Source organism: Pholcus phalangioides, unplaced genomic scaffold, assembly GCF_987345545.1.
Source record: "Pholcus phalangioides strain wild (caught in Gottingen) unplaced genomic scaffold, Ppha-v1.0 ptg000011l_1, whole genome shotgun sequence".
Taxonomy (NCBI): Eukaryota; Metazoa; Arthropoda; class Arachnida; order Araneae; family Pholcidae; genus Pholcus; species Pholcus phalangioides.
This window is the reverse complement of record NW_028301604.1, coordinates 41,955,361-41,970,992: the sequence shown is the minus strand read 5'-3', so window position 1 is coordinate 41,970,992 and position 15,632 is coordinate 41,955,361. Positions and strand designations below refer to the sequence as shown.

Here is a 15,632-nt window from a genome sequence, read left to right as displayed (position 1 = left end):
CAAAAGAACGAATAATTTACCGTGAACGAACTATATGTGAAGAAGAAGAAAAAAACGGAGGAAAAAATACAGAAAGGAAAGATTTTCCTTTTTTCTAACACCAAACTATCGCGATACAAAAGCAGATTCAAAGGAGGCAGCCGATCAGCCCCGACTCCAATCTCCGCAAACTTGGATAAAACAATCATAATATTTATTAAGGACAGTACATTATATATTAATAATTATCACTTTTTTGTGGGGATATCTGGCATCCATATTTTTTATGATCATAATTTTTCAGCCACCTCGTTGGGCAATTTGCCTGCTGTGGCCTTTGCACTTGTATGTAAGTCCATTCGCCACAAACTAATGATGAATTGTTGATCATAGAGAGAGGCATACTTACAATTAGAAAAAGTATCCAATGACAGATAGATTTGAGATGTGCTACTTATATTGCAAGGGGTTGTAATTATATTTAAAAAAATTAAGTTTTTATTGCTTCACACCCTATCTTGAAATCCCAATCATAAAACCGTTGCCCTGTCGTTGACATATTTGTATTTAGAAATTACTGAAAATGAAGGAAAGAACGGCGTTCTAACTAACGCGGTAGCTCATTATGTTGTTCTTTTCAATTTTTATAGATATTTTTGAATTGAAATATCTCAGTGAATATACAGTATTTCACTGAGATAGCACTTCGAAACATGGAGTTTTTTTTTGTTGGTCTCAAAGGAGACAGGGCAACAACATTCTAATTGGGTTTTTAGGGCAGAGTGGTCAAATGAAAAGTTATTTTTTTTATATTTTGAAAATTATACAACCACTTGTAATATGAATGATGTATCTTGAATCATATGTTACATGAATACTTTTCTAATTGGATGTATGCGTTTGGGGTCAACGGTTTCCCAGTAATTTGCTGCCAATTGACTCAAAGCATCATCCTGTATATTTGCGACATCTGCAAACATTTGTATGATATCTTCGCTAACAGTACTTCACGTGAGTTTTGGGTTGAAGACTCGAGTTTTTGGCGTCATTCCCTTTGGATTTTCACGTTCTACGCATTCGTGCTGGATTTTTATAACTATGAACTCATATAAACGAAACATTTTGAGAAAATCTGTAATTTTTAAACTGTAATTTCAATTTTTGAAATTCGCAAACTCATATCTTTTTGAGTTTTTACCACATACAGTGCCTGTCATGTTAGGTTGTGTTGACGGTTAATGGGAGATTCACGCGTTGGCGCGAGACCGGCAGTAAATGTGTTAAGATACAGACTTAAAACTCAAAATGAATTGAACAACACTCAATTCACTCGAATCGAATTATTAGTGTTTGGGATATGATTCCGTTTATGGACAGTGTCGAATTCGGAAAGTTGTGTGTTCAATTTCACGCTCCTTCTTTACGACGTTCTGCAGCCACGAGTGTTACATTGATACTGGAATAATTTTTCATTCCTTGTCTTTGAAACGAGACTACGATGGTGGTGGCCTATGTTTAACCGAGTTATTAAGTTTGAAATCACTTCGACAGAAAGTGTCGCTTATTTGGACGCGATTGCATGCCCGCACCCATTATCGATTCTAAAGACGTTTTTAAGCCAAAAATTACCTTTTTTACATTACTTGTGTCCCAAAACATCCAACGAGTGAAATATACATGCTTCAAAAAAATTCATTTACAAAAATTACATATTTTTAAATGTAATATTTATTGAGATTTGAATTTTTAAGCATTCATCGCCAATGATTGAGGGTGTGGTTCGCGAATGACGAAAACAAAAATTAAATTCAAAGTGTAAAAATTCTGTATTAAAAAAATGTAACCGTAACTGAGACCAAAAAAGTAAAATAGTTTCATTTTTCAATATTTCTAGTAATAAAGTTTTTTTCAGTCAAGTTGTTTCGCAACGAAACCATCTCTTCATTTGCGCTTTTATTTGTGACCCGTGTTCAGGCGTGTCCAAACCAAAATGCTGGGAGGATCAATTTATTATGTAGTTGCGTAGGATCGTCCCGTAATTTACGGGACAGAGCAATTATTCTTTTAAGTGGCTTGCAGTTGGAATCAGCAACGTTTCAAGTAATTTGATTCTATCTACCGAGGTGACATTTAATACAAATACAACGCCACAACAGGCAAAATGCCCAACGAGGTGGCTGATAAAAAGATGCCCATAAAAATATGGATGTCATATGTTTCAAAAATACAGCAACCCCATTAAAAATGCAATTAACACAAATTATAAACAATATATACACATGATAAAATATTATACAATGCCCATAAAGAATACTGATGGTTGTCTTATTCTAAGAATGGATAGCTTCTCGATTTACCCCAACATGTTTATCGTATTTCTTTTTAAACGTGTCAATTGTGTTACAATTTACTACCTCCGGGGGTAAGCTATTCCATTTATTAACAACCCTATTAGAGAAAAATTCCCTGCGACACCATAACCTTGCATTGTCCCTCACCAATCGATACTGGTGTCCCCTTGTAAAAGCAGTTGATTGGCAGTGTACTAAAAGTTCATGGTCCATCCTATCCATCCCATTGAAAATTTTGAACACTTCGATCATATCTCCTCGACACCTGCGTTCATCCAATGTAAACATATTCAAAAAATGAAGTCTCTCTTCATAACTCAAGCCCCGTGTGCCAATAAGGACACGCGTAGCTCTTCTCTGCACCCCTTCAATCAAGTCTATGTCCCTCTGTAGGTATGGTCTCCAAAACCTTACAGCATACTCCAGTCCAGGACGAACTAAGCCTCGAAAAAGCGGAAGAATGACTTTAGGAGAACGCGAAGAGACCTTTTTGAAAATGAGACCAAGCATTCTATTCGCTTTTTTGACAACCACTGAACAATGTTCAGAAAACTTAAGTCGCTCGTCAATGAGAATTCCCAAATCGGTGACTCTAGTTGCATCCGGGATAGTTACACCATTCAACTCGTAATAGAAACGTGGGTTGTTCGAACCAAAATGAGCGACCATGCACTTATCTACGCTAAACGTCATGCTCCATTCATTTGCCCATGCCGCAATCTTGTTTAAGTTGGTCTGGAGCAACTCCCTATCGCTTTCATTCCCGATTACCCCCATTAGCTTCACATCATCTGCGAATTTGCTAGTAATTCCATCGATACCCTGATCGAGTTTGTCGATAAAAAGTGAAAAAAGTATGGGGCCAAGGACACTTCCCTGAGGAACTCCACTTGTGACGTCTGTCCAACCAGAGAATTCCCCGTTCACCATAACTCGTTGCGACCTATCTCTTAACCACGATTCTATCCAATTCAGCAAGTTGCCCCCTATTCCAATCTCGTGTAAACGCTTCAAGAGTTTACCATGTTGGACCCGATCGAATGCCTTCTGGAAATCAAGGTAAACAACGTCGACATTTTTGCTCTTACCCAAAGCCTTAGTCACGTAATCATAGAAGCAAAGGAGGTTAGTTCCCCTTCCTGAACCCATGCTGATTATCCGACAATACATTATTCTCGTCTATCCACTTCACAAACTGCCTTTTGATGATAATTTCCAAAATTTTCGAGAGGGAGCTCGTCAAACTCACTGGACGATAATTAGACACCACTTCTCTACTACCCTTCTTAAATATCGGAACAACGTTAGCCAGTTTCCAATCTCTCGGGACGATACCCTCAGCAACACTACTCCTGTATATCTGTGCGACTGGCCGCAACAATTCATTAGCACCTTCCCTGAGAACCCTGGGATAGATATCATCTGGTCCTTTGCTTGCACATACATTTCTTAGAAGATTTAGGACCTTCACGTCTTCTACTTGAATATCGTTGAGGGTTTTATTACCCCATGCAACACCCGTATATCGAATATCATTATCTCCATTAAAAACCGACGCGAAAAAGTCATTGAAAGCACTACACATGCCTACATTGCTCTCTACCTTTGAGCCTCCTATCGAGAGGGGGCCAACTGTCCCCTTACATCCATTATTGACGTATCGAAAAAATGATTTTGGGTCAGAGCCAATGTTATCTGCCAACCTAGACTCAACTTCCTTTTTACTATCCCTTATCGCTTTCTTCAACAGTCTTCTTTTATCAGTGAACAATGATAGGTCACCACGTCCACTTTTATACTCTCTGAATGCTCTTTTCTTTTCAAGATAAAGGTTCCGCACGCTATCCGTGAACCATAGAGGGTGTGATGTACAAACACGCTTTTTTCGAACAAAGGGTATGACGTCGTGCAAAACAGAGGACAGCTTCGTACTGAATTCTTCCCATTGACTTACCACCCCTACTGATTCCAACCGGTCTTTGAAAACTTCCGCTAACCTTTTTCTCAAACCATCAAAGTTAGTTCTCCGAAAACAAGGAACCAGTCTTTTGTTATCAACCTTACCCGAGGAAAAGTTACAGTGAAATCTGACGATACGATGATCACTGGAAGAAAACTCTTCCCCCACCGAAACATGTTCAACTAGCTCCTCAGAACTAGTAAGAACTAAATCCAAAATAGCAGTACCCCTAGTGGCTTCTGATACATGCTGATACAAAAAATGTTCGAGCACCAACTTAAGAAAGTCTCTTTCATACTGATTTCCAGATGAAAGGTTCTCCCAATCAATACCCAGGTAATTGAAATCCCCTAGTATGAGAACCCTCTTTCGCTTACACATGTAGGAAATTTCATCATGCATTTTGGCAATGTAGTTTTGATCCCTATTCGGTGGATTGTAACAAACCCCAACAATAAGCTTATGACGTCTTTTGCTCTCAAGTTCAACCCATATGGTTTCAATATCACTTCTCTGCACGTTACACTCTCTAGCCTTCAAACAGGATTTCACGTATATCAACACTCCACCCCCTTTCCTATCAGATGTATTTCTCAAAAAAGTATCGTATCCTGAGATGTGTAAGAAAGATTCATCCCCATCCTTTGCCCAAGATTCTGTAATGGCTATAAGATCCAAGCCCTCCACAACTATCATAGTTTCTAAAAAATCTTTCTTATTACCCAAGCTCCTGGCATTTATTAACACACATTTTAATTTACCCGGTGGTTTGTCGTCAATCGAGAAGCCATCCAAGTCAGAGGTGGGTAATTTCAAGTCAGTACTGTTGTGATTATCATTAACTAACCCGCATTCCCGACTACGTGGTCTGGGAGTAAAAAACCTGACCTAAGACTATTATGCGTTGTGTGTGTGAAAAAAAAAATATTGTAATCACATCCATATTTGAGCCAATCCACGACCTACTATATTATACAGGTCATGCCCAGGCTCGCCAGATGCTACATGAGTTGTCTGAGCTCTCTTACATTGCCTACCAGGTGATCTCTGAAGTCCCTTGGCTGAAAATTACTCTTAGAGGCAGATGTCCAAATAACGTACAGATTCAAGATACATCATTCATATAGGAAAATGGTTGTATAGTTATTAAAATAAAATGAAAATTTGGTTTTTATTTGGTCACCCTGTCCTGAAAAACCCAATTAGAAAGGTTCGGTCTCTCTTCTGAGGCAAAAAAAATATCCGTGTTACTAAGTGCAATATTAACCGAGTTTTGAATTCGAATGTCGCTGGAAATGAGAGAAAGAGCGACATATAAAACTAACGGAAAAGATCATTATCCTGTTCTTTATCATTTCATCAGGATTTTTTCACATCAATAAAAGCAGGGCCGGAACTAGGAGGGGATCAGAAGGGATAACTACTCCGAGCGGCAAAATTTAGGGGACGGAAGATTTAGGTGGACACAATGAACACTTATAAAATTATCGAATTTTAATGTGATGGGGTGACGAAGTACCTGGTTACAGTAATGCTTAGCATCACCCTGTATATTCGCGACAGTACTGCTCGTTAATTTTTTGTTCGGGCCTGGCGTTTTCAGTGTCATTCAGTGAAATTTTGTTCGACCGCTTTGTATTCAATTTTTGTAATTCTGGTTTGTACTATGCCCTCAGATATCACGAGATATAAAAAAACGGGGAAATTTTCAGACTTTCAAATTCACATCATCCTACTTTTTTAAGCTCTCGCGATACAGCCTTGAAATTCAAAATGCGTTGTAACGCATTTGACTCTTTTTAAAAACACATTTAGTTCTCATTCGCATCGAATCGGCTCTGAATCGGCTCGAATCCAATCTGAGAAATGATCCCATTTATGGACATGTGTTGAATACGAAAAGGAGGAAATTGTGGGTTCACTTGGTGCGAGCGCAACTCGGGACGTTTCGCTGCCACGAATGCTGTAACAGAGTTAGCACAGCCAACAACTTCTATAGCAGAAAGCCTCCGCGAAACTCGGGACGTCACTGAAGTCGTCCATTCCACCTATAGTCATTGGATATACTGAAAATAAAGGTGAAGATTTCGCATACGTTGGACTGCTATATCCAATGGCTACAGGTGAAATGGACAGCTTCAGTGACGTCAAAGCTTCGCGCGAAGGCTTTCTGCTATAGGAAGTGTTGGCACAGCACAACGTTTCTTCCTTTTTCTTTGAAACGAGACCAAGATGGCAGCGCTATGTCTATTTCTAGTCGAGTTATTAAAGTTTGAACATACTTCCTCCGAAACTGCAGCTCAATTTTCATGCCATTGCCTTCCTACACCCAGCACAGATTTTCAAACAAAATTCTATCTGCAACTACATTTCCTCAGCTTTCTACAACGAAACTTCCACCAGTTTTAAATAAACAAGGTATGTAATTTACGTATTTCTGCATGTCTGTGTATAACCAGTTTTATATGTTACCTGGCACAACAGCAGGTACTTGCTGAATTTTCTGCAAGGTAAATTTATTTGTTTCGCCCTAACTTATCGGAAATATTCCAGCTTAAAAATTCTTCTTTGTGCTGAAAAACAAATTATTGCTAATGTGGCAGCTATCTTTCTAAAAAACGGGAAGCAGACCAAGAGAGAGCTTTCTATTTCAATGGATGTGAGCAAAGGATATGTCAGCTGCCCTCTGCATATATATATATAGAGTGATTCTCTCAAAACTCAACGTACAAACTTTTAGGGGAGGTAAAAAACACAAAAACAAAACAGAATCACATAGAATGTATAACCGGAAACCCCAACCAGATCAATTGGAGGATAAATAAAGATGTTTTGGCGCACTTTGACCTTAGTTGTCCTTGTGCCATTAAACACGAATTCCAATCCGATAAATGAAGATGCAGAAATGACAAGCCAATAACGGGTGGAAAAACTATTTAGCGATACTTTACACGAGGACAGTATGTGTATTGTTAAGTTTCACAGCAAGTGCTCAAAGCTCTTACCATCCACAGTTATGCCCAAAAAAAAAATTGTGATACATTTCTATGTAATTCTGTTTCGATTTTGTTTTCTACCTCCCTTGAAAGTTTGCACGTTGAGTTTTGAATCGCAGGATGCATTAACTCACAGGAGTTGAGTAAGGGTGCTAGCAAACAGTGAGTATGGCATTTTACTGGCAAACCGTTGATCCTAGAGGGAAGCTTAAAATTAGAAAAGTTTCCAAATATCATGCAGTACTCAGATATGTCGTTCATGTTTCGAGGGGTTGTATAGTTATTAAAATAAAAATAAAAACTTTTTATACAGTCCCCAAGTCATGGGCCCATGACCCAATCAAAAAGTTGTTACCTCTTGATGCCAGCAAAAAAATTCCATGTTTCTAACTGCAATATTCACTGGGATATTCGAATTCGAAAAACTGAGGGAATTTGGGGGGAAAACAGTGTTAAATGCTGGTGAAATTCCCATTTAGAGCTGTTTTTTGAAGAATTTCCTCGGTTTTTTTTTTTTGATAAATTTCTGTTCGTGTGTGTTGCTCTCTTTCAAAAATGAGGCTTTTACATCCTTTAAGAACTTGATTTTCCATTCTCTAAAGCTTTCAATGGGACAGCTATATTTCTTAGAAATTTCGAAGATGAGCTTCAGAGAATGAATAATCAAGATCTTGAACGATGTAAAAGCCTCCCTTTTTTGAAACAGAGCAACACACACGAATAGAAAGGTTTCATGACTGCAACTCTGCGTTCAAGAATAAGAAACCTCAAAAAGTCATTCATATGCACAATAGTGGACAAAGCTAATAATAACTTCTGCATCATGTGTAAACTCTTCTGTAAAAAACTACTCCAGGAATATGCAGATACCAACACTTATTCTCTCATAAACAATTAAACAATAGCTCTGTCATAATCAAAAATAGTAATTCTTGTATTTCACAAAAAGCTAGAAACGAAACATGACTCTCTCGTCGATATCTGTTTGCTACATTTAAATTCCATAAGCAACTAATGAAATTCAGATTTGTAACATTTGGGGCTTAGGAGCTACAGTAATACTATAGGGAAAATATATTTTGAAGTACTGAACAATATATACTCTCACTCATCGAAGAAAACAAAATTATCATTAACAACAACCATAAGGCAAATTATCATTAACAACAACCATGACTTTATCAACCACAAGGACTTGATTTTATCAACATGTCACATTTGCACATATAATTTCGAAAACCTCTTCAGGTTCCTGAAGCTTTGCGTATATTTTCAAATATTTTACTTCTTTTCAATGTATTTTTTACTCATTTTTCATTCTGTGTTTTTTCGTCCAACATGTTTTCCAGGAGGCAGGCGTCGGGGAACAAGAGTTAGCATTTTTAGTGCAATCAGGCATAGCCACCGTACAGAAACGCCTACTCTTCTCGAAAGATACATGGGGCTCCCCCGATGACGACCCACTGCATAGGTTCTATTTCACTCTTGCATAAATTCCATCTTGTATTCTTATTTCTTGAATAATTAACTTTTGTGTATGGTATGAGTGTTGCCCTGAATGGCGACAAACTCAGATGGGTGATATTAGGCATTAAGAGGAACGACAATTGCCAAAACTGCCAAAGAACATGGTATCGCAAACCACGTTTATTCGGTGAAAAATTGCAAAAATACTTAACGAAGGGTATGACGTCGAGTAGGACATAAACGCCAATAGTAAGTAGAAAAAACATTTATTTGACACCATGATTACAATGCAGACTGTGGTGTATAATAATAAGTTGAAAATAAGTAATCTTTGGATTGGACCAGGCTGCCATAGATGATGACTTTGGCTACGTATAACGGATGATCTCTTTCTTCAGAAAATTATTTGCAGGAGTTGGAAGAAGAACTGGAAAGAATAAATTGGGACATCTTAGACATCTGTGAAGTAAGAAGAAAAGAAGAGAAAATCGAACTTGCCAGTGGACATGTATTTTACCACAGGGGAACAGATAATGGAAGAACCAGTGGAGTAGGATTTCTCATTCATAAAAAGTGGAAAGATCACATAGTTGAGTTAGATAGCATATCTGATATAGTTGCAAAGCTGGTTATGCAAATATCAAGCAGATACCGGATACAGATTATACAAATCTATGCACCAACAAAAAGCTATTCTGAGGAAGAAGTAGAAGACTTTTATGAAGAACTAGACAAGCTGCATAGTAAAGGAAACCATTATATCAAGATCGTAATGGGTAACTTCAATGCCAGAATTGGAGAGAGAAGAAATGGCGAAAGCTCAGTTGGAAGTCATGGTTACGGTGTACGAAACGACAGAGGAAACCGACTCGTCGAATTTGCAGAGAGCGAACAGTTATATATCACGAATTCATTTTGTAAAAAGAAACCCCAAAGAAAGTGGACCTGGAGAAGCCCAACTGGAACAACTAGTGAGATCGACTACATCCTATATAATAAGAAACATATGATCCAACACTGCAGTGTTTTCAACAAATTCAATACAGGAAGTGATCATCGACTGATGACATGTAGAATAATGCTTAACACTAGAATGGAAAGAACGAAACTTATCAAAAATACACAAACGCTATGTCGAAACTTCAAAAACATCGATAAAAATTCCAGTTAGAGCTGAAGAATCGATTCAATTTGCTATATAACACCACTTCAGATGGACAAAATGTCACCACGTTGAGCAGAACTAAGCCACTACCCTAAAAGAAGTCGCTAGAGAAAGAGAAATCAAACCGGTGAAGAAAATAACGGAAGAAACAAAGACACTAATGAAAGACCGGCCAGAATTTCAGATTAAGAATAATGACCTTAAATCAAAAGTGGAATATGCAGAGATTTGTAAGACAGTGCGAAAGCGGATAACAGAAGATTTCAGGAAGTTTAATTGCGATATTGTATACTGGAAGATAATAGGAGCTTAAAATCAGAAAACGAAAACTGTGTGTTGGGAGAAAGGAAATTTTTGCACTAAAAAGGAAAGATGGAAATAAAATTATTAGTATTACTGAAGAATTTTATAATACTCTACAAACATGAAGAACAGAATCGGATCAGAGGAAAGAGAGCAGGAAGAAAAGAAAATGGAAGAATTTTTACAAGTAGCACCTGTGCTGAAAGTCTACAAGGTTATAAATAAGTTGTATGAAAAAAGGGAAATACTCGGGTGAAGATAATAATTTCATTGAAATCCCAAAGCAGCAGGAGAAGAATTCTGTGGTGTCTGGTCAGAACATGATAAATCCAAATTCACATTTTTGAGATATAAGCATTTTTATTGTCATTTAAAAATGAAAAATAAAGCATACACACACAAATACAAATGAAAATATCATACATTAGCATGTTGTTTAGCCGCACGCACGTATTTGTGCATTTTTCTCACTTCGAATTAGTTATAATTAGCAAGACTTACTTTCAGATCAAAAAAGCGTTTTTTTTGGAGATATGTTCTGACCAAACGTCACAGAATTTCCCTGTATGCTAGCTGCTTTGTTCACAAATTGTCTCACAAAATCGGATGTACCTGAAGATTGGAATAACGCAATGATGTTTCTTTTTTACAAAAAGGGTGAAAAATAAGGTATCGAGAATTATTGGCTAATCAGTCTCCTATCAGTAATTTATAAAATCTTCACCAAAGTGCTGGCATATAGGCTTGAATTCAAATTGAACGAGGCCCAATCAAAAGAACAAGCAGGATTTTGAAATGAATTTAGTACAATAGATCACATCCAAACAATCAGGGAACTCAGATTAACTAGAGAGACACAAGGAATACGAATTACCATTGTGTATGGCCTTCATTGACTTTGAGAAAGTGTTTGACTCTGCCTTCGTAGCTGCTGTTGTTAAAGCTCTAGATGTAATTGGGGTAGAGAAGACTTGCATCACACAATATCATCAAGAAAATATATGACAAAGTAACTGCAACGATTCGTTGTGATAAAGCAAAAGCAAATATTAAATTTAGAAAATGAATCAGACAGGGTTTTATACTATCTCACCAAAACTCTTTACCGCTGTTTAAAAGAAGTATTCAGGAAACTGGATTGGGATGAGAAAGGAATTGAAATAAATGGAGAATTTCTCAACCATTAACGTTTTGCAGACGGCATTGTTGTTATCAGCAGTAATCCAGATGAACTAGAAGAAATGATACAAGAACTGGCGAAGGAAACTATTCAGGTGGGCTTGAAAATGAATCTCCAAAAGACTGAAGTTCAAACTCTTTGCGTTGAAGAGAAAAATCTTTCTCAACAACACAGAGATAGAGGAAGTAGAAACCTATGTATACCTGGGACAAGAAATTACCATGGACAACGGCATCATTAATGAAATGATCAGGATTGGATGGATCACTTTTGGGAAAAACCGTGTAATTTTGAGGAGACACATGCCATTATGCCTGAAAAGAAAAGTGTTTAACCAGTGTGTGCTGTCAACCTGTGCTACCAGCACTGACTTATGGAGCTGAAACATGGACACTCACAAACAAGACGATACAAAGGCTACAGACAACACAAAGGAGCATAGAAAGATGTATGCTAGGCATCACAAGGAGAGACAGAAAATGAATCACTTGGATAAGGAACCACACAAAAAGATATATGATATCATGGAAAGAATTAAACTTTTAAAATGGAAATGATCTGGACATATTGCAAGAAGATAGGACAATAGATGGACCAAAAATATTCTGGATTGGTACTCTCGTGCTGTTAAATGTCCGAGAAAGCGTCCCCACGCAAGATGGATCGACGAGATCAGAAAAATGGCAACTGGAAAAATTAAACTGGATGGCTAAAGCATGAGACAGAGCAAAATGGAAAATTTTTAGAGACCTTCATCCTGCAGTGGATTGAAAATGGTTATTGTTGTTGTTGATGATGATGATGATGATGAAGTACAAAAAAATAAAATACATAATTATAAATACAGCCTGTGCATCACAGTTCAATGTCAGAAAGTAGACAAAGAGAAATGATTACAGGAGTTGTCGAAGTTGCGGCCGCTAAGGTCATTGCACAGTCAATAGCGACGGGGTAACTATTGTCGGACGCGCTCAAAGGTACCGAGTGTGCTTGTGATGTCTTCCGCAGCGACGATGATCTATCCTACGAAATTTTCCAGTGTCTGCACAGGCATCTCATTTCGCGATGTCCCCAAAAGAAGAAGTCCAAGGGATTGAGGTCCGGGGAACGTGGGGGCCAAGCACCGGGTACCTCTTTCCCTGTCCTCTCGACGTCTACTTTTTGCGATTTTCACCGACTAAACGTGGTTAGCTATACCATGTTCTATTACAATTTTTGTTCGTCTTGATGCCTAATATCATCCATCATCCCTCTGAGTTTGTCGCTACTTCAAAGCAACATCCTGTATATATACAGGGTGATTAAAATCTCAACATACAAACTTTTAGGTGAAGTAGAAACACAAAAAGAAAACCGAATCATGTAGGAATTTATGACTGGAAACCCCAACCTGAACAGCTGGAGAATAAACGAAGATGCAGAAATGACAAGCCAATAATGGGAAGAAAAAAATCATTATTTAGCGATACTTTACACGAGAACAGTACGTGCACACGGTAAGTTTCATAACAAATGCCCAAAGTTCTTACCATCCAAAGTTATGCACACATAAAATAACAATAAAATAAATAAAAATAAAATATTTTTTGTAATACATTCCTATGTGATTCTGTCTTGATTTTTGTTTTCTACCGTCTCTAAAAGTTTGTACGTTGAGTTTTGAATCACCCTGTATGTGTGTGTGTGGGTTGTTTAGTTATAGCTTTGTCTTCTGTTCATTAGATGACACTGCGGCACGCATGAAAATGAATGAGATTTAGGTATAGAAGGATAGCAACGGATATTTTGATGGATGATGGCAAGAAATGCCACGGTTTTTTTTCATGTCTGTCAGTTTAACGTCTTGCATTTTATATATTTGTGCGTGTAATAAATGTTTATGAAACTGATGCCGTGTTTTTCTGTGTGAAGAGCCGACAGAAAAAATAGAGGCTCACTAGCCGGGATTTGAATTAGTCAAATTTGGATGCATTGGCTATAGCGAATCATCCCGATTCGAGTTTATTCTTCGTGTGAGCCCCCACGCTGCGATAGCGAGATGTTCAGACTCGAAAAGTTCGCGATAAATGTGAATCGTGATAAGTGGTTCGCGCTCGTGAAAAAAAAAGTGTTTTGATGGAAAGTACACACACACAAATTGCAGTGACATTTACGTATAATTGATTTGAGTTTCTCGTATAGTTATGTGTCCGATTGCATTGTGATTATACAGGGTACATAGCAAACAGGGGCATGGCATTTTATTGGTGAACCGTTGATACTTACAATTAGAAAAAAATTTCCAAATAACGTGTAGTATTTAGGTGTGATTCATGTTTCAAGTGATTGTATAGTGGTTGTAATAATAAATTAATTTTTTATACAGTACCCTTGTGCCCCGAAACCCAATAAGAAAATTTTGCCCTGTCTTCCTTGATGGCAACAAAAAAAAATGCTATGTTTCTAAGTGCAATATTCACCGAGACAGGGGCGGATCTATGCTCGCTCTTTTGGGAGGGGTGATTTTACAAATCAAAACGTCTTAAGGAAAAACTTTTCAGATTGCAAAATCCACGCGAGCGAAGCAGAAGGTAACAGCTAATACAAAATAAGTAAAAGTTTAACAAAATAGAAATTATACCTCTGTTCGTCCACTATTTTTTCCTAACCACTGTGGTGATAGTAGTATTATTTCGAATTTGACTTTTTTATCAAGTTCTTCACTTATAGCATTTGCTTCCTCTACTGCGGGCAATATTTCAAGTAAGTCTTTGTTTAGCACTGCAGCTTCTGAAGAAAGAAAAACAAATATGCAAGGTTAAATTAAAAATATCAGGATGAAAAGTACGATGCAAAGACAAAGCACTATACAGTGGATGCTTGATTTTACAAACTCAAACATTCTTGAACAATTCGTTTTTAAAATAGAGAAAGTGGGAAAGCCGTTTTTGTTAAAAATAATTTCTTATTCTTTGGCTTCAAATGGCTATTTGGCGAAACAAATCGGTTCGTTAAAGTCAAGCGATGATTGTGCCACTTCAAATGATGATATACACTCATGTCCATAAATTGAGGATAATGCCAGCTCCAGCAAATAAAGGTTCAGAAACAAAACAAACGTTACTTATTCATAAAGCCCATTTGTTAAACAAAAGATAAAGAACAAAAACGATGGTGTATGTATGATACCATTCATAAAAACTACGATTTTTGCTCCCTGGAGCAATTGTAAAAAATATCTCCTTTACAAAAACTTACTATTACATGGTTGGTATGATGGTTAATACATTGTATGTCTCCCATGCGATGAAATACAGTCCGTACAACGCCTAGGCATGCTGAGTATCAAATTATCAATCTGATCTTGGGGAAGATCACTCCACTCAGCAAGCAATGCTCTCCGAAGTTCTGGTACACATGTAGGAGGTGGTTGACGGGCTGCAACTCGTCGTCCAAGCATGTCCCACACATGCTCTATCGGATTCAAGTCAGGTGTGAATGCTGGCCATTCCATACGGGTTATATCCTCAGATTCAAGGCATTCGTTTACGATGTTTGCTCGGTGAGGACGGACGTTGTCATCCATAAACACAAATTCTGCGTCCATGGCACCCCTAAACTAACATACATGTTATTCCAGAATGATGTCCCGATAAATTTGGGCTTTCATGGTTCCGGTTTGAACATGCAGATCTGTTCTGGAACCCAGTATAATTCCACCCCAAACGAGCAATGCTGCACCACCGTAACGGTGTCGTTCAATGATGTTGTCTCGGTGGTAACGGGTACCTGGCGTTCTCCATATGAAAGTCCGACGTGAATCAGACTGCAAGCTAAACCTGGACTCGTCGGAAAACATCACACAAGCCCACTGTGACGATGTCCACATTGCATGTTCTCTACTCCAGGCTAATCGCTGCCAACAGTGAGTTGCGGTGAGCGGAACACATCTGACAGGCCTACGAGCATATAGACCAATATCTCCCAAACGTCTGTACACGGTTTGCCTTGAAACTGTGGTACCCGTGGCTGCAGATAGCTGACGAGACAGGTCGGATGCTGTGCTCCGTCTGCTTCTTTTGGCAGTTACTGCCAAATACCGGTCTTCATTCGGCGTTGTAACTCGGGGGCGACCTGTACTGTAACGTCTACTGACATTTCCGTTATCTTGGAATCGTCGCCAAAGCCTAGAGATGACACTTTGGGCAATTCCAAGTTCCATCTGAGTACGCCCACATTCCAGGCGGCCGAT

At 38.1% G+C, this 15,632-nt stretch overlaps 1 protein-coding gene across 2 annotated transcripts in view; it reads right to left on the bottom strand.

The window, feature by feature from the left end:
- LOC149080429 (kinesin-like protein KIF28) overlaps nt 1–15,632 on the bottom strand; it is a 1,038,199-nt gene that overhangs the window by 419,317 nt on the left and 603,250 nt on the right. For both annotated transcript variants that reach the window (XM_089239551.1, XM_089239552.1), the window contains exon 15: nt 14,022–14,170. In XM_089239551.1, the coding sequence (XP_089095677.1) occupies nt 14,022–14,170 (149 nt within the window). The remainder of the gene's footprint in view (nt 1–14,021; nt 14,171–15,632) is intronic.